This window comes from Anas acuta, chromosome 2 (assembly GCF_963932015.1).
Source record: "Anas acuta chromosome 2, bAnaAcu1.1, whole genome shotgun sequence".
Taxonomy (NCBI): Eukaryota; Metazoa; Chordata; class Aves; order Anseriformes; family Anatidae; genus Anas; species Anas acuta.
In genome coordinates this window covers 22535941-22553104 of record NC_088980.1, presented here as the reverse complement: position 1 = coordinate 22553104, position 17164 = coordinate 22535941, and the positions used below count along the sequence as shown (strand labels likewise).

The 17164-nt window shown below is 37.9% G+C and overlaps 1 protein-coding gene and 1 long non-coding RNA gene across 5 annotated transcripts in view; one reads left to right on the top strand and one right to left on the bottom strand.

Moving 5' to 3' along the window:
* Positions 1-17164, top strand: part of LOC137852280 (ATP-dependent translocase ABCB1-like) — a 42971-nt gene continuing 25807 nt past the window's right edge. Inside the window, exons 1-11 of the mRNA XM_068673861.1 lie at positions 1-21; positions 360-458; positions 1848-1902; positions 3752-3899; positions 5033-5126; positions 7333-7524; positions 8988-9159; positions 10060-10184; positions 12096-12267; positions 13801-13914; positions 15244-15354. Of these exons, the coding sequence (XP_068529962.1) occupies positions 367-458; positions 1848-1902; positions 3752-3899; positions 5033-5126; positions 7333-7524; positions 8988-9159; positions 10060-10184; positions 12096-12267; positions 13801-13914; positions 15244-15354 (1275 nt within the window). The 5' untranslated portion in view covers positions 1-21; positions 360-366. The remainder of the gene's footprint in view (positions 22-359; positions 459-1847; positions 1903-3751; positions 3900-5032; positions 5127-7332; positions 7525-8987; positions 9160-10059; positions 10185-12095; positions 12268-13800; positions 13915-15243; positions 15355-17164) is intronic.
* LOC137852288 (uncharacterized) lies at positions 9954-13794 on the bottom strand. Of its 4 annotated transcripts, none has more exons than XR_011093759.1 (5): positions 12704-13794; positions 12267-12391; positions 11709-11911; positions 10946-11004; positions 9954-10368 (listed from the first exon to the last, which is right to left on the bottom strand). It is a non-coding gene; the product is annotated as an uncharacterized lncRNA (long non-coding RNA). The 4 variants fall into 4 exon arrangements; XR_011093758.1 differs by lacking the exon at positions 12704-13794 and adding an exon at positions 12488-12692; XR_011093756.1 differs by lacking the exon at positions 12267-12391.

The window sequence follows — 17164 nt, the reverse complement described above, 5'->3', positions numbered from 1 at the left end:
AGATTAAGATCTGCTCTCCTGGTAAGTCAGTGCATTTATTTTGTCTGAGACAGATTATCAACGTCCAATAGTGAATATTTTTAAAATGAGCAAAAAAATTCCAGTGACATTTCATTCTACTTCAAAATGCATTTTACTGTTTATTTTGTATTATGGAAAACTGCAGAAACTTACATGCTTTGAAATGATATACTCCCAAGGGTTATGCAGCGGACATCACTGGGGTCTTGCCTAAAATCTGAAGACAGGCTAGTTTCAAACAGCACATCAGGATGTAGGTTTTCAGTTTGTTTGCTTTACATTCTCCCAAATAAGTACTACTGACAGTTTTTTCCTGAGATGCTTTGTTTCTTATACAGATTTAAAATGGGTTCTAAAGATGAAACAAAGCCTTACATAAACAGAAGGGATGATAATATTGCTGTATCATATCAGGATTATGGATCTGAAGGTAAATGGTAAGTATAGCAGTTGTTTTCAAAATATTCTACCAATGTTTTACCTTTACATGCATAGGCTTAAATTTTATTGATGAAGAACACAAGCATGACCACAATTTTCCTTCTTTGGAAAAGTCTTTGATATCCATAGTTCTTTTTAGAGAATGTAGATAAACATAGATGTAAAAATACATCAGTATCTATATCTAAATGTAGATAAAGAAATTTAACCATATCTAAGTATAGATAAATTGTTAACAGGTAAATCCAGCTGAATCCATGAGGTCATGTGAAGTCTGTTTGAGGAGTAGAAAGTTTTGCTTCTCCATTGATGTTATGATTAAGATTTTCAATTGGGGTTATTGAAAATTTGCCTGCTTCTATTGCCAAAAATAAATAAATAAATAAATAAATAAATAAATAGTGGCAGCAGTATCTATTCTGTTTCATTGAAAGGCTGAGCCAAAATACGATTAGAACTGAAGTTAATGTAATTAAAGGACAGTTCAGTTGCATGCTTCTCCAAGCTCTCTGAAATTAGTGTAACTTTTTACTAGAATCTGGGTCCAAATTGAGTCAGATGTCCTGCATGCTCTCCACTCTATCCCATGCATTCATTTCAAAAAGTCATGGGTCATGGTGGAAAATAGATTCCATGATTTAAAGACCTGCATAGTAATTTACTGTTTCCCATGTTATACAGTAAAAGACACTTAATTCCCATGTACCTTATAGGGGAAGGTTTAGGATGCTTTGCACGGGACTTCCAGCCACCAAAAAAAGACTTGTGAGTGTGGTTGAACTGGAAAGAGTGACTCATCCCAATTAGGATTGTTAAGAGTTTATAAAACAGTTGACTGTCACAGTGCTTCATATCCTTTAAAATAACTTGCACCAATGATAGCAGAAGACAACCTAGTATTTGATTTGACATTGAACTCTGTAGAGTCAGGAAAATCCCCGTTGCAAAACAGGGGAAAGAGTTTGAGATTTTATCTACAACCTTAAAATAAGCTGTATGAGCTAAGTTTTATTTGGAGAACACAGGCTGTTGGTGGGCGAAACTCAGTTTATTTAGATAAGAGCATTCTCATGCTTCCTTTCTGATAGTTTCTAGGCCAAAGACCTTTTAAAGCTCATCATCAAGTTCATCAATAGACACTGTATAGTATAGTATACTATATAGCATTATATTAGTATAATACCAAATCTGAAGTCTTTTTAAAAGTGTTTTTCACAGCGTTCAGAGAAAAGTACTGAGAGAACATTGAAAGTTCTTTACATTCCTCTATCTCCCTCCATACTTCTGAACAAAATTAAGAAACAATGGTTGTAGTAGCATTCATGAGGCTTACTTTGATGTTTTCATTGCTCTTCCTACTTAAAATACAATCATGATTTTTTTAGCAGCGAGGACGAGAAGAAACCTGAGAAACTGAATATGGTCAGTCCGTTAACAGTGGTAAGTTCCATGTTGTATGTTTACTTATCCCAGTCTACCATAATGTTTAAAATTTGTTATTTTTGTGTGCGTGTTTCTGCTCATGTTGCAGCACTAAACTAAACAGCATACATCTTGAAGAAAAAGCATACACAGGAGATGGAGTAAGCTGGCTTAAACCCTCTCAATGCTGAAAATTTTTACTATCACACCTACATCCAACAGGTGCTGACACAGCAGTATTTGTAGACAAATGGGGAGGGGCTGTAACATGAAATGTGATGAGCTGGAGACAGAGAGAAAAAAAAGGAAAGCTCCTAGCATAAGAGTGCACGTGCCAGAAAAAATATCTCCAAAATTTCTGTAATAAACTGGCATAGCTGTTTAATGGAATACTTTTTTAAAGGAATCTTCAGAAACAAGGAAATCTTAGCTTCTATGTTCAAGTCATTCTTCTTGCAGTTAGAACAATCACAGGCAAATTCAATCTTGAAAGGACCTCAGGAAATCATCTGGCCCAATGTCATTCTCCAAGACAGTCTTAACATCAAAGAACAGGTTGATCAAGGCCTTGTCCAGGCAAGTTTGGAAAATCTCCAGCAGATGCAATTCCACAGCCTGCCTAGGCACCTGTTCCAAACAGGTTCTCAGCTTGACCACAGTCATTTGAAAAAGTTTTCATTACATACCATAAGAATTTCTATTATTACAGCTTTCCTTAGATAATTATTACCTGCCCTCTTGAAAACTTCAAATGAAGATGCACAAGCTGTTTGAAAGGAAGTGACAGGGCAACACCTGCAGTACTTCACTCTCACTGATAACAGTAATAAGATTTAACAGGCTAACTCAATTTCATTGTTACCTTACCTATTAGTAGATTTAGGATTTATTCAGTATTAAGTGAAATTTGCATCTAGCAGAATCTGAGGTAGATTTAGGGAAGAAATTTTTCTTTTGTAAGTAGAATGATTTCCCAAGTCCCTCAAATGCCTGTGGAAAACTACTTCCTGAATGATAATTCCAGCATTTAAAGCTGGACTTCTGTCCATAGCAACACTTCTGTCCACAGAGGAAGCAAGAGAAAACTACATTTGTACGATACAAGAGTGATGACAATGAGCACCACACTCTCTGCATTCAGCCGAGATGCCACCTTTTCCCACATTCTCTGAAAACCTAAGGAAACTATTGGTAAAAATGCATAAGAGAAAAAACAAAACACACTGGTAATTCCTGCATCTCCTCAGAGAAGCACTAACCTGCTCTGTCTCACCTGAAGGACTACAGCAACTCCATTCAGTCAACCACTGCAGTAAAAACCTCCTTCAAGGAGCACCCAGCCAAAGGTGCACCTTGTGGACCTTGCCTATACACCAAAGAGCACTGCTTAAATTAAGGGATTATTTCACAGCCATATCTTTTCAGACCATCACTACAGGTTGGGGGAGAAAAAAGCTTTGATCCTTTTCTTCTTCTTGGGTTGGGTACCACTGGGAATCACATCTGCTGCCTGGTCAGAGCACTCTTGCCTATATTCTGGCAGCAAGGCCAGACACACCACAAGCAAGCATCTCCCAGCAGTACTCCAGGCCGGGCATACTGGCATGGGTTCCACTTAAGAGCTGTAAGATGCTGAACACATTCTCTCTTCTACGCAGTTGCAGTTTTACCTGAGGATTCATAAATACGCAACAAGACATTTTTGCATATTTTTCTCTTTCTCTTCTTTCTCATTTGGAGTATGGGGACAGGAACAAGGTGCTATATTACTACAGCTTCTTAACTGCATTGTTAACACTATGTTGTCACTCTCATGCATTTGCTGTAATTAGAGAAGTTTATAGCACAGTTCTTTTTCCACTTTCAGTTTCGATACTCTGACTGGCGGGACAAATTCCTCATGGTGCTGGGTACTACCATGGCAATACTCCATGGAGCAGGACTCCCTGTTATGATGATCGTCTTTGGTGACATGACAGATAGTTTTATTACTTCAGAAAACATGACTTATCCAGGTAAATACTCCTAGCTGGTGTTGGTGAAATATGTCTTTTATACAACAATAAGTGAGGTATATTTGGGAAAAAGAAAGGACAGACTAGCAGCTCACCTCAGGCTGTTGAGGGTTCCCACGAAAGACGTTTACCTGTAGCCTGTGGGTTAGATGCATCACTGGATCACTTCCTACTGTGAGAATCAACAGGGCTGTAATTTTGACCAGTACCACATTTCCTCCAACTAGTTTTCTGTGCTGTTCCACACAGGCTGCTAATTAACTGCTGTATCAGTTTTAAAGGAAAAACTTTGAAGTATTACAGTTGGAGTTGAGGAATTTAATAAATGGATGAAAGACTAATGGTAAAAGAAAAAGAGAAGGCAGAAAATGTGTAATGCTATGCTTTGAAATCAGAAGCAGTTCTTGAAGAAATATGTAAGCTAAAATATGTAAATAAAGGCCTTGTTACCAAATTTATTCTGACATTTATTCTGAGATTGAAGTGCCAAATGCACGTTGCAGAACTGCGTGTCCTGATTAGCTTCACATGTAGACAATCCCCTATACAAGTTAATTACATCTTTAACCTCTGGCAACAAGAATTAATTGAAAGGAAAAAAAAAAAAAAAAAGCTTACCCATGACAATTGTAAGTACCTTATTCCATATTTGTTATTTTTCTGAACATTAGTTATTTATGAACCTACATTTGTAAAATACTTCAGAGCACTATTAAGAAGGTGAGCTTTATGGACCCAGTGTAATATTTATATAAGCATTCTTAAAATCAATACACATTCAAGAGAAAATACTGTAGTTCAAATGTGGAATTTAGGCTACTGTACAGTAGCTGAATTTAGCTAGGGTTTTGGTGTTTGTTCGTTTGTTTTTGGGGGGGGGGAAGTTGTTTTATTTTATTTATTTATTCTCTGTTTCTAATGTTAGAGGGAGAATTTTCACTTCTGGCTTCAGAAAATACTTTGTAATGTGCTGAATATCTTAAACTTCTGTAAACATAGTCAGGTGCTAGGTAGCTGACAGCTCTTAATCTTCATTCAGCATGGTGATGATAAGATTTTATGGAAAGAAATTATCATGTCTTTTAATAAAAATAACTAATATGCTTTTCTCTTTTTTTTTTTTTTTTCTGCAGAATTTTTTTCTTTTTTAAACCATACATCAGTGAATTTTTCTACAGATTTTTTTTCTTATGCTCTGCTTGGAGAGTTGGAGGAAGAATTGACCAGGTAATAGTAAAGTTTTCATTCACTTTGCGGCTATCAGATAAAAGACAACAAACTTAAAATTGATAAAAGAAATACTTTGTACATAATGCCTAATACATTTTCAGAGCTCATAACACAAACATATAAATTAGGTCAAGTAGTTTGCTCATGTATTTTTAACGTTTTTTTATTGGATAGAATTCAAATGAGGATTGATATGCAACAGGTGGTCTGAGTAAACTTACTGACAAGCTGTTTCGTGTTAGTCCAATGGTGTTTTTCACAGTCTTCTAAGGTGTCAAGCACCAATGATTTGCAAGTAGGGGCTGTATCATTCATTCTCTGTGCAATTTCTAGGCTTACAGCTGGGGGGATTGTGGTCATTACCTTCTTTCTCAGCCCTTATGCCCTACCTCTTCTTTCTTAATTCTTTGCCCTTTTTGGGTTTTCCTTCTGCTTCAGTTCTCTAATTTTTTTTTTTTTTAAACCCCAACTCCTCTTTAGTCATGTCTCTTTCCAAAGGGGGAAAATAAATCTTATATTTTTGTTCAACCTCAAGGAAGGGTGTTTGTTTTGAAAAATAAGCTGTGACGGCCTGCTCCTTGAAGGCAGCATGTAATCACAGACAGTAAACTCTACTCTTGTTGCACAAACAAGAACCCCACTATGCAGGATAAGAATTAGGAATTGTTGATTTAAAAAAAAAAAAAAAATAGGCTAAATTCTGGTACTGGAATCTAACTGTAAATATGGCCATATTTGTTATGCAAAAAATCTGACAAAATCTAAGACGTAACTTTCTCAACAATTGCCATTAAACAAGTAATTCACAATGTAATATATTTTTATTTTCTGTTTAATTTTTACCAATGATATTGTGAAATAACCACAGTTCATAGGGATTCTGGACCAGAATTAAAATCTCTTGTGTGTTGTCATAAATTACGCATTCAAACAAATGTCAGAACCTGTTTTCTTCCTCTCAGTTTTGCTGCTTTTTGTAGCTTCTTTTATTATGCTGGCAATGATTAAGAATATTCAGCACTCATTAAGCTATTTATTACTAATTTATTTATTTTATTAATTTATTACTAATATTTTTCAGTTTAAATATGATAATATTTTAATTGCATTCACAATTAATTTTAATTGCAATCACAAATAAAACATCTTTGGCAATCATTTGTAACAAAGTACATAGGATAGCTTTCCTCTTTATTTTATTCTTCTTTTTCTTTTTTTTTTTGTACATGTGGAGCCTTATTTAGTTTTGATTACATAAATGGTATCTAGATGTAGATGTTAATTTCATTATTTTTCCTTAGAAATGCACACACATTTTAAAACCAAGCTAAAATTTCTCAAATAAGATTAAACAAAGCAATTAAATGATAATAGCATACAAACGATTAAAATTCAGTAATGAAGTCAAATCCTGACTTAATTAAATGAAAGTGGATATCCCCAACAGTAACTTTTGTTTTTACATTGCTTAAGCATCTTTAAAATCCAACTGTTAATTTTCATTCATTGTGGGAAGTGTTTTTAAGAGTAAATAAGTCATTCTAAGCCTGTTTTTATTATCTTTGTTTTTGTGGACTCTGAGCCATTAATTTTCAAATTAAAATTTTTGTGTTAATTTTTGAAAGTGGTATAATAAATACGTAGTATATAAAAATTGACATTTGATTCTGAAATAACTTTTAAAATATTCATTAAATATAAGAGAAATGGCAGGTAGTTGTAAGAGCCTTCTGTGTTCTTTTGAATGCTCATATAAGGAACTGAATTACAAGCTAACTCTAGGAGTCATGGCTTGGACTGGCGTACTCACTCTCTCTCTATAAGTACGTTAAAGGAGGCTGTAGTGAGGTGGGGGTTGGTCTATTCTCCCACGTGCCTGGTGACAGGACAAGGGGGAATGGGCTAAAGTTGCACCAGGAGTGTTTTAGGTTGGATATTAAGAACTTTACCGAGAGGGTTGTTAGACATTGGAATGGGCTGCCCAGGGAAGTGGTGGAGTCACCATCCCTGGAGGTCTTTAAAAGATGTTTAGATGTTGAACTTAGCGATATGGTTTAGTGGAGGACGTGTTAGTGTTAGGTCAGAGGTTGGACTCGATGATCTTGAGGTCTCTTCCAACCTAGACAATTCTGTGATTCTGTGTGATTCTGAGTCCTGTTTGGAGTATAACTCAGCTGTAAATCTCCTTTTTGTTTCCTTTCAGATATGCGTATTATTATTCTGGAATAGGAGCTTGTGTTCTTTTTGCTGCCTACATTCAAGTTTCATTCTGGACACTAGCTGCTGGCAGGCAAATAAAAAGAATCAGACACGAATTTTTTCATGCTGTAATGAGACAGGAGATTGGATGGTTTGATGTAAATGATGTGGGTGAATTGAACTCTAGAATTGTAGAGTAAGTATTAAATAACAGTTAGTTGCTAACTATCAGTTGTAATACTTCCATCAAAAGAATGATATTTCACCTCATTAAACTCCTCTATATGCTATACAGTCATTTATCATATCTGTGGATGTGGTCTACCTTGACTTCAGCAAGGCTTTTGACACCGTCTCCCACAGCATTCTCCTCAAGAAACTGGCTGCTCTTGGCTTGGACTGGCGCACGCTTCGTTGGGTTAGAAACTGGCTGGATAGCCGGGCCCAAAGAGTCGTGGTAAATGGAGCCAAGTCCAGTTGGAGGCCAGTCACTAGTGGCGTCCCCCAGGGCTCGGTGCTGGGGCCGGTCCTCTTTAACATCTTCATCAATGATCTGGATGACGGCATTGAGTGCACCCTCAGTAAGTTTGCAGATGACACCAAGCTAGGTGCGTGTGTCGATCTGCTCGAGGGTAGGAAGGCTCTGCAGGAGGATCTGGATAGGCTGCACCGATGGGCTGAGGTCAACTGTATGAAGTTCAACAAGGCCAAGTGCCGGGTCCTGCACCTGGGGCGCAATAACCCCAAGCAGAGCTACAGGCTGGGAGAGGAATGGTTGGAGAGCTGCCAGGCAGAGAAAGACCTGGGAGTGATGGTGGACAGTCGGCTGAATATTAGCCAGCAGTGTGCTCAGGTGGCCAAGAAGGCCAACGGCATCCTGGCTTGTATCAGAAACAGTGTGACCAGCAGGGCTAGGGAGGTGATCGTCCCCCTGTACTCGGCTCTGGTGAGGCCGCACCTCGAGTACTGTGCTCAGTTTTGGGCCCCTCGCTACAAGAAGGACATCGAGGTGCTTGAGCGGGTCCAAAGAAGGGCGACGAAGCTGGTGAGGGGCCTGGAGAGCAAGTCCTATGAGGAGCGGCTGAAGGAGCTGGGCTTGTTCAGCCTAGAGAAGAGGAGGCTCAGGGGTGACCTTATTGCTCTGTATAAGTACATTAAAGGAGGCTGTAGCGAGGTGGGGGTTGGCCTGTTCTCCCATGTGCCTGGTGACAGGACGAGGGGGAATGGGCTAAAGTTACGCCAGGGGAGTTTTAGGTTAGATGTTAGGAAGAATTTCTTTACTGAAAGGGTTGTTAGGTACTGGAACGGGCTGCCCAGGGAGGTGGTGGAGTCACCATCCCTGGAAGTCTTCAAAAGACGTTTAGATGTAGAGCTTAGGGATATGGTTTAGTGGGGACTGTTAGTGTTAGGTCAGAGGTTGGACTCGATGATCTTGAGGTCTCTTCCAACCTAGAGATTCTGTGATTTATATGGATCCTGAGAAACAGAGATGTTGGAGAGTACTGCCCCAAGTGCTCCGTGGCTGCAAACTTGAAGCTATGTTAATCTTCAGGTGTTAGAAACATAAAGAAATACTGATGAAGTGGGTGTATCTAAAGAATTCATGGCTGTGGTTTCCACGCTTTCTTACTCGTTTGGATATCATTTGTTTTTTTCCAGTGACATCTCCAAGATTAATGAAGGAATAGGGGAAAAAATAGGGATGTTCTTTCAGTCAGTGGCTACATTTTTCACTGGATTTATAGTTGGTTTTACAAAAGGCTGGAAATTAACACTTGTGATCTTGGCATTCAGTCCCGTTCTGGGCTTCTCTTCAGCTATCTGGGCAAAGGTAGGCAAAAAGTGAATTTTCAATAAACTGGTAGGCTATAATTTCCATAACTCCACTTGGTATTTGAAGACTTAAAAAATGTAATCTGGGTCTTAGTGAACTTTGACCTTGCCTACATGCAGAAAGTTGTGTCTCGTGGCACTGGTGTAGTTGAAAAAGTACATTGCTTCCTCCATGGGTACTGCTATACTACTGTAAACTTTGTTTAAGTATGCCCTCATATGAAAGGGTAAATAAGCAGTATCTTTGCCTTCTTCACTTGGTCTTCATGACTACTTCACCAAAATATCCAAATAGTGTCAGTAAAGATCAATAAATACACAAATGAGGTAAGATTGCACAGCTGAGGTCATCTCAGGTACATTCTGGAATGAGCCTGCAGTAGTCAGATTTCCTGGGGTAACGGCTGTCTGTAGGTTCTGACCCCAAGGTGAGGAGGTCATTGCCTCTGGGGTTAGAATATGGGCATGAGCAGACATTGTCAGGCAGCCAGCAGACCATGACCTCTGCTCCAGATCTCTTTGCCACTTGCTCAACTTACAACAACTGAAAATGGCACGTGAGATGTAAACTCAGACCATTCTGAGAGAGAAATAGACTTCCATCTATAGAACTGTAATTGCCTTTGGCTAGGACCTTCAAAGAGGTATTAGGGTGTTAAGTCTCATCTGGCTCTTGAATTACAGTGACACTGGGCAGCCTTGCCCTTAGACTTAAGATGAAAATCACAACTCTATTTAAATGTGCAATCTTCTATAAGTCTTTAAAAATATAAAAAGTAGATAGGAAATTCAGTTTAAAAAAAAAAAAAAAAAAGGTATTCAAATAAATCAGTATAGTGATTGTGCTGGTTCTGTTTTTGTTTGAACAGGAAAGTTAAATGATTTTTCTTCCACACAGATAATTTCTGCATTCACTAACAAAGAACTGACTGCATATGCAAAAGCAGGAGCTGTTGCAGAGGAAGTTCTGGCAGCAATTCAAACTGTGGTAGCATTTGGAGGACAGAGGAAAGAAACTGAAAGGTGAGAAAAAAGTTTCCATTTGTTGGCTGTTTTTATAATAGTGACTGAAGAGATTTTTATTTTTTGTCTTTGCTGCTGAATTTTATCTTTTCATTTTTCATTAGTTTCATAAAGAATCATCAGATACACAGAGATGCATGTACTCTCTTCCCAAAAAGTATGTCGTATTTCAGGCTTCATATACCTAGTGAAAATTGAAAGCAAAAAAAAAAAAAAAATCAGGCATGTGGCAAGAAAAGACAAGTATAACACAAAGGTTATGTATTTATTTATATTGGGCCACAGAACATCATTCTTGCCATCTTTTTGATCTTTTATCTAAAGTTAATCATCATGACCACAAAAGCTGGCAGGAGTTTTCAGATTCAAAGTTCAGTAATGTTTGTATCAATCAAAGAAAACACAACATCCCTTGCTTCTCCTTTATGTTCCAGCCACCACTGTTTCACAGTCAGGCAGCTAAAGGAAGCTCTTTGGGCATCTATGCCTTGCTTCCCAGTTCACCGCAGCATCTTTCTTTGGTTACCCAGTGCTGTTTATCACCCTTGTAGCTCTCATCAACTCTTTTTCATGCTCATCCTTAAAACACTGTCAGACACTTTTCTGCTATGCATCCTGATATATATATCACATTTTTTTCCCATCAGTGTAACAGTAGACTGGAGATTATAAAGGTGACATGCTTAATGAATGCAAAATATTCTACCCTATAACAGTGAGAAAGATCTTTATAAATTGGAAATTAATTCTATCACACTCACCCATCTTGTACTTGAGATTCTGCATCTCCTAAACCCATCTCATCCTGGGCTAGTGGCTGCTAAAACAAACAAGAAACCAACAATAAAGGAATACAGAGAATCAGAAAAAAATAACAAATGGATGATGCTCTGTGTCCTCTCCTAGTGCTTCTACAACTTTTAGAGAGAGAGAAGGGTAAGCCTTTCCATGTTCTGGAAATCTTATACATAGCATACCAATGATTTAAAAAAAAGCTCATTTCTAGTAACTGTAGCATTTGGCAGACACCTACAATATTGAGGTGCACCAAATGTGATGTACGTCTTTCCAGAAATAAGACCTTCTAAGTTACAGAGACCAGGGCCTGCTACTGTAGTAAACAAATGTATTATCTCTTCCCCCTGCGAATAAGCATAAAAGGTCCATCTTAAAACCAAACAGTCTTCTTAACTCTGTTGCAGCAGTAGAATAGCTTCTCTGCCTACCTGACTGTTTGAAGGTTGAACATCCCTTTCCATCAAAGTGTACACATAATTCCTATCTATTAGTTTGTTCCTGTACCAGCACTGCACTTTTGCTTTAGTTGTTCCTTCCCATGGGTTAACTCTCCTGTATTAATAATAGAAATAAATCTTGAACTCTCTCAGGTGTCATTTTGCTAGGCCATTAAAGTTATTTTGATTTTCCTATACAATATAGGTTTTCCATTTCACTGATCATCTCCATTCTTTAAATTTTGTTGTCATTTATTTAATGAAAGTACAGTTCATTTGCTTCTCTTACCTTTATCCCCAACATCATGTATCTAATTCTGTAAGATATAGTTCTCCTTTCTTTACTTATGCAACAATATTCCTTGTAATATCAGAAATATTTGCTGGCCTTTGGAATATTCCAGAAATCACAGGTTTACAGATGCTTAGCATTTTGCCACAGCATTTTACAGTCATCCAGGACGTGGTCCAGGCTGAGCAGATCAACTCAATCTGTCACAACATGAAGGACAGTCAATACATTTTCCTCTACTCACAGCAAGGTCTTTCTTAGGATTTGATTACTAAAATATTTTGCATAACTTGGACATTTACTTTGAAGAATTTATGAATATACATAGAAAAATAAAGAAGAGTAATTTCCTGTATGGTCTGTTTTTTATGCCTTTTCTTTTAGATACCAAAAAGATTTAGAAGAAGCCAAACGCATTGGTATCAAAAAAGTTATTTCAGCCAATATTTCCATAGGCGTTGCTTTCTTTCTGATATATGCATCATATGCATTGGCTTTCTGGTATGGAACCACTTTGATACTCTCTGATGACTATACAATCGGAAATGTCTTTACCGTAAGTATTCACCAGTAGCTGAACAAGGTTTATGAAGAGCATTGAGCTGATTCTGTGTAATCTTATTTAAATTTTGAGTCAGGTTGAAGTTAGTTTCCAAACTGCGTTTTTCACTTTCTCAGCACTGTTAACAAAATAAAATTAAAAAATATATATATATACAGCTTTGCATATCATGGATTATTTCTGTAAATTAGGTAGCAACATAAATACCGCTCACATGAAAGTCCCTTGTTAAAAGCCAGCTTGGATCAATAATAATTAGAAGTTGTCATTTTTGTATTCAGTCCCACTGGGTCTTTGCTAGGGGATTGAGGTTTGATTTCTAGTAGCCAGAGTCTATGCCAGGAGGTTCCAATCAGGAGACCTAGACCAGGCTTCAGGTACAATTTATTTTATAACAAATTAAATGCTATCTTGGTCCCAGTTGGCTGACCTGAAGTCGTTATCTTCACTGGTGTCAAGGAGGATCTTCTGTTGGAAAGCTTGGAATATGATAATGTGGTTGGAGTTGTAATCCCAGTCACCACCTTCCTGCTAACAAGTTTACATCTGTGCTGTGCCAGCATCTCTTGAAGCCATCCACTCCACTACAGTCAGGTGCCATGTGCTTAAACATAAGAGGAGCAGCTCATTTAATTGTTTTCACTTGTGACGAAGTGTGTAAATTTGTTTTGCCCACCTCAGGGCAAAGTCAGGCAGGTGAGTTTATACTACCAATATCCTGCAGAAAACAGTTGGAAAAGAGCTTTGTTTTAATGTAAGTAGAACCTGACTGAAGAGAAAGGGTTGTTGCTGGTCCTTGCAGAAATCCATGCTCACTGTCACTTCCTCTGGGTCACTAGCAACTCCCACTGTAATGCAAGGTTTGCTTAATACTTAGATCTTATTAAGATAAAATGTGAATGGGCATTTATTCCCAACATCTGAAATGAGTGGTACAGTTGCATGTGTTCAGAGAAACAAAATGTCAAGCCCAAGGCTGAAAAATTAGAGTCTGCTTTTGATGTGGCAAACAATTTTAGTTTCACGTGAAGAAATCTCCAGTTTCCTCGGATCTTTGGTTCTATTCTTGCTGGTAGTACATTGGAGTGGAATACTATGTCTTTAACTTTTGGGTTAGATTACCTTTGTTTTTATGTCATGAAGGTAGAAAGATTTTTTGAGTGTGTGTTTAACCATAGAAGTAATCGTTGGCCAGTTTTTCCTCAGGTGGAATTGGAAACATCTTATTGGCACTCTCAGGAAGAACCCCAGCCATCAGAAACTCACAACAGTCTCTTTATGGGCCAGTTGTGAAAATTTTAGAGTGACCTTGAAAATCCTTTTTTTCCTATAAATGTTTACATTTTGTTTAAATGATTATCACTTTTTTAATTGCAGTTTTGATTTCAGACTTCTTCATATTGCATGAATCTACTTGAAGGAAGGATAGCAAATATTCTCAGATAAATGAAGCTATCTAAAAGAATTCCATCTGTGTATTATGTGTTTGTTTGTTTGTTTGTTTTGTATGTTTTGTTTTGTTGTTAGGTCTTTTTTTCTATATTACTTGGAGCTTTTGGGGTTGGATCTAGTGCACCAAGCATGGAGGCATTTGCTAATGCAAGAGGAGCTGCCTATGCAATCTTCAGTATTATAGACAATGTGAGTATCTTTGCCATGGCTGTCATTTGAAAATATTGAACATCTGACTTCTTTTCTGAATACAAAATTATCAATCCCAAACAATTGTGGATGCAATATCTTAACATTTAAAAATTCTACATAATAGTCTTAGATGCAGGACGAGCATCTAAATGTGAACCTTTAAATGTGAACCTTTAAATGTCCAAGATGTAAATTTCTGCCTGTTATTTTTTTTAACCTGGTAGTTCAGAAAACCAAGTTAAAGAAGAAAAGTAAATTATATCCATGCTAACTCAAGTAACTAACTGAGATAACAGTGACAAGGGCACCCTGACTGAAAAGGATTAATTTGAACTGTAAGAGTTAGTTACCGGATGTCTGTTACAGACTTCAACGGCTGCCAGGGGCTACACTCATTTGGATGTTAGAGTATCATAGTGACAGCAATATAAATTGCATCTATGCCTTTGCATATTAGTGCAGACATACGCCTGATTCTGAACTGTTCTGTGCTGCAATAAAATTAAACGCATAAAAACCTAGTTCCCTATCCATTTTAATACTGCTACAGCTACTATCTCCTAGAATCACAGAATATCCTGAGTTGGAAGGGTCCCACAAGGATCATCAAGTCCAACTCCTGACTCCACACAGGACCACCCAGAAACCAAACCATATATCTGAGAGTGTTGTCCAAATGCTTCTTGAATTCTGGCAGGTTTGGTGCTGTGACCACTGCCCCGGGGATCCCGTCCCAGTGCCCGACCACCCTCTGGGTGCAGAACCTTTCCCTAACCCCAGCTTGACCCTCCCCTGTCCCAGCTCCATGCGGTTCCCTTGGGTCCTGTCGCTGTCCCCAGAGAGCAGAGCTCAGCGCTTGTCCCTCTGCTCCCCTCATGAGGGAGCTGCAGGCCACCATGAGGCCTCCTCTCAGTCCCCTCCTCTCTGGGCTAAACAAACCAAGAGACTTCAGCTGCTCCTCATATGTTCAGCTGCTCCTTCCCCTCCAAACCCTTCACCATCTTTATAGCCCTCCTTTGGACACTTTAATAGTTTTATGTCCTCCATATATTGTAGCGCCCAACTGCATGCAGTACTCAAGGTGAGGCCACATGTGCACAGAGTAGAGCAGACAGATTTGCCAAAGACCTGCACTGGCAGCTTCTTGCATTTGTTAAGTAGTTATTTTTGCTCTGCTGCTTTGTAATGAGGCTTGCTATGTATGCCTTGTTGTATGGTAACATTGACATCAAAGATTTCACAGCCCTGCATCATGCTAAAATGTCATTAGAAATCTAAACAATGTTTTTGTTGTTTTCACTTTTCTTGCCCTGTTATTCTGCACAGGAACCTCAAATTGACAGTTCATCCAATGCTGGCTATAAACCGGACCATGTTAAGGGGACTGTGGAATTCAAAAATGTTTACTTCAATTATCCTGCTAGGCCAGATATTCAGGTATTACACATGGATATGATTCAGATTCCACTTACGATAACCTGATTGTCTCAGGGAAAACCAGTTGTTATAATTAAGAAAATAAGACTCCCAGAAATAATGAAAATTCTTATCTAGAACCAATATCTGTTTTAGCCAGAACAGTTTAGTTAACTTAATTAAGAGCACCTTTTCTTGTTTGTTTGTTTTATAAATAAATAAATCATGGCTATATGAAACTTGCACTAAAGCTTGGATGCCCTAATAATTCGAAACTATAATAATAAATATAATTCATAAATACGATGAAAAACACTCATCATACTGATGCTTAGTTTAATGCAGTAAAAATGTAATAATGGTATACGTATACTGATCTTCCAGATTGTTCACACTGTAAGTCTGTTAGAAGTATTTATCTGAGAAATTGGCAGCAGATCTAACACTTATTTTCTTGCATTTACAATGCAAAAACTGCTCCACCAGAGAGTTTTATTTGAGAGCTTTCACTAAGGTATGTCTTGATGCAATTAACTGGGGATAGAAGAGGCCTGAACAATTTCTGAAAATACATTTATTAAGAATGTCTTGGAAAATAAGTCTATTCCAGTGTGAAGGAAGTCTATTTTCACTGATCTCTAAAAAGGGATTTGTTCCCATCTTGTTCAGGCAGACTGTGAAGACAGAGAATAGGGCTTCCTTAGGCAGCTTTGAAAGAAACAAAAAATATTGCAGCTTGCAAATTACTGAAGAGATAATTGAAATCATTTGGTACTTATATTAGTTGTCATTAGAATCAATACAAAGACAGTGAAGACAAACATTTTGATACAGAATTCCATGAGAATAGTAATCTAGTATTAGAGAAGGGATGGGTTTTTTACTTCTTCCTCTATCTATTACAGAGGTCACCTTTTTAGACCTTTAATCGTGGGGATGAAGGGTGAAGGACATTGCACAACAAAGGAAAATGAGAATGATGAACAAACCAGAAGATTCAAGGAAACATACTGCATTATTGAAAACACTGTTGCATACAACCTACTGACTATAGTAGGGTCTAAGAGTATAGTGCCTAACAGACCTCACTCTGCATTCCTAAACTTGTGCAGATGTGTGTGATATCGATGGGTAAGAATTTATCCCAGTAGATAGCTGCAGGAACCCTTCACCAAAAGGGGCTTCAAAACTTGCCCAAGACACTAAGCAAATCTTTGTGTGCAATGACATTGCCAGACTTCTTCTTGTCACAGAGGCGTTTTAGTTCAAAATTAATAGAATTTCAACTCTCCCTCTTCTTTTAAATTAGGAACTTCCTCCTGAGAGCTTCCTACTGGATTACTTCTGTGTGAAATAATATGAAGTGCTATGCAAATATGTGAATACAAAACTATAAGTTCTTTTTCATTGGTAACTGAAAAATAAATATCCAAGACAGAAGTTCCCCATTACACAGGGGTTTATAGATGTCTCTCTGACTCTTGAACTTCTACAGAAAGCTACAAAGAAAAGCTACCATAGGCCAACAGCAATGTAAGAGGGAAAGAACTTTTCTTTCCCTCTATAGCTTCAGTGATTGTTGGTGCTTTTGCCACCTTTCTGAGTGAGTACATCTGCATGGAAAGCAGACCGTCACTTCTGCAATTGGTGTGAAATGCTGCATTTTGAAGAGAGGAGCAGAAGGAACAATCTCTTCACAGTACAGTGAAACTCCACAAACTACAAGCCACTCCTTCCACAACTTCAAATGCAGTTTTCCCCCTTTCTTACCTAGCGGTCTCTTAGAAAATTTCCCAGAATTTCTGATAATCAATATCTTAACCCTATGGCA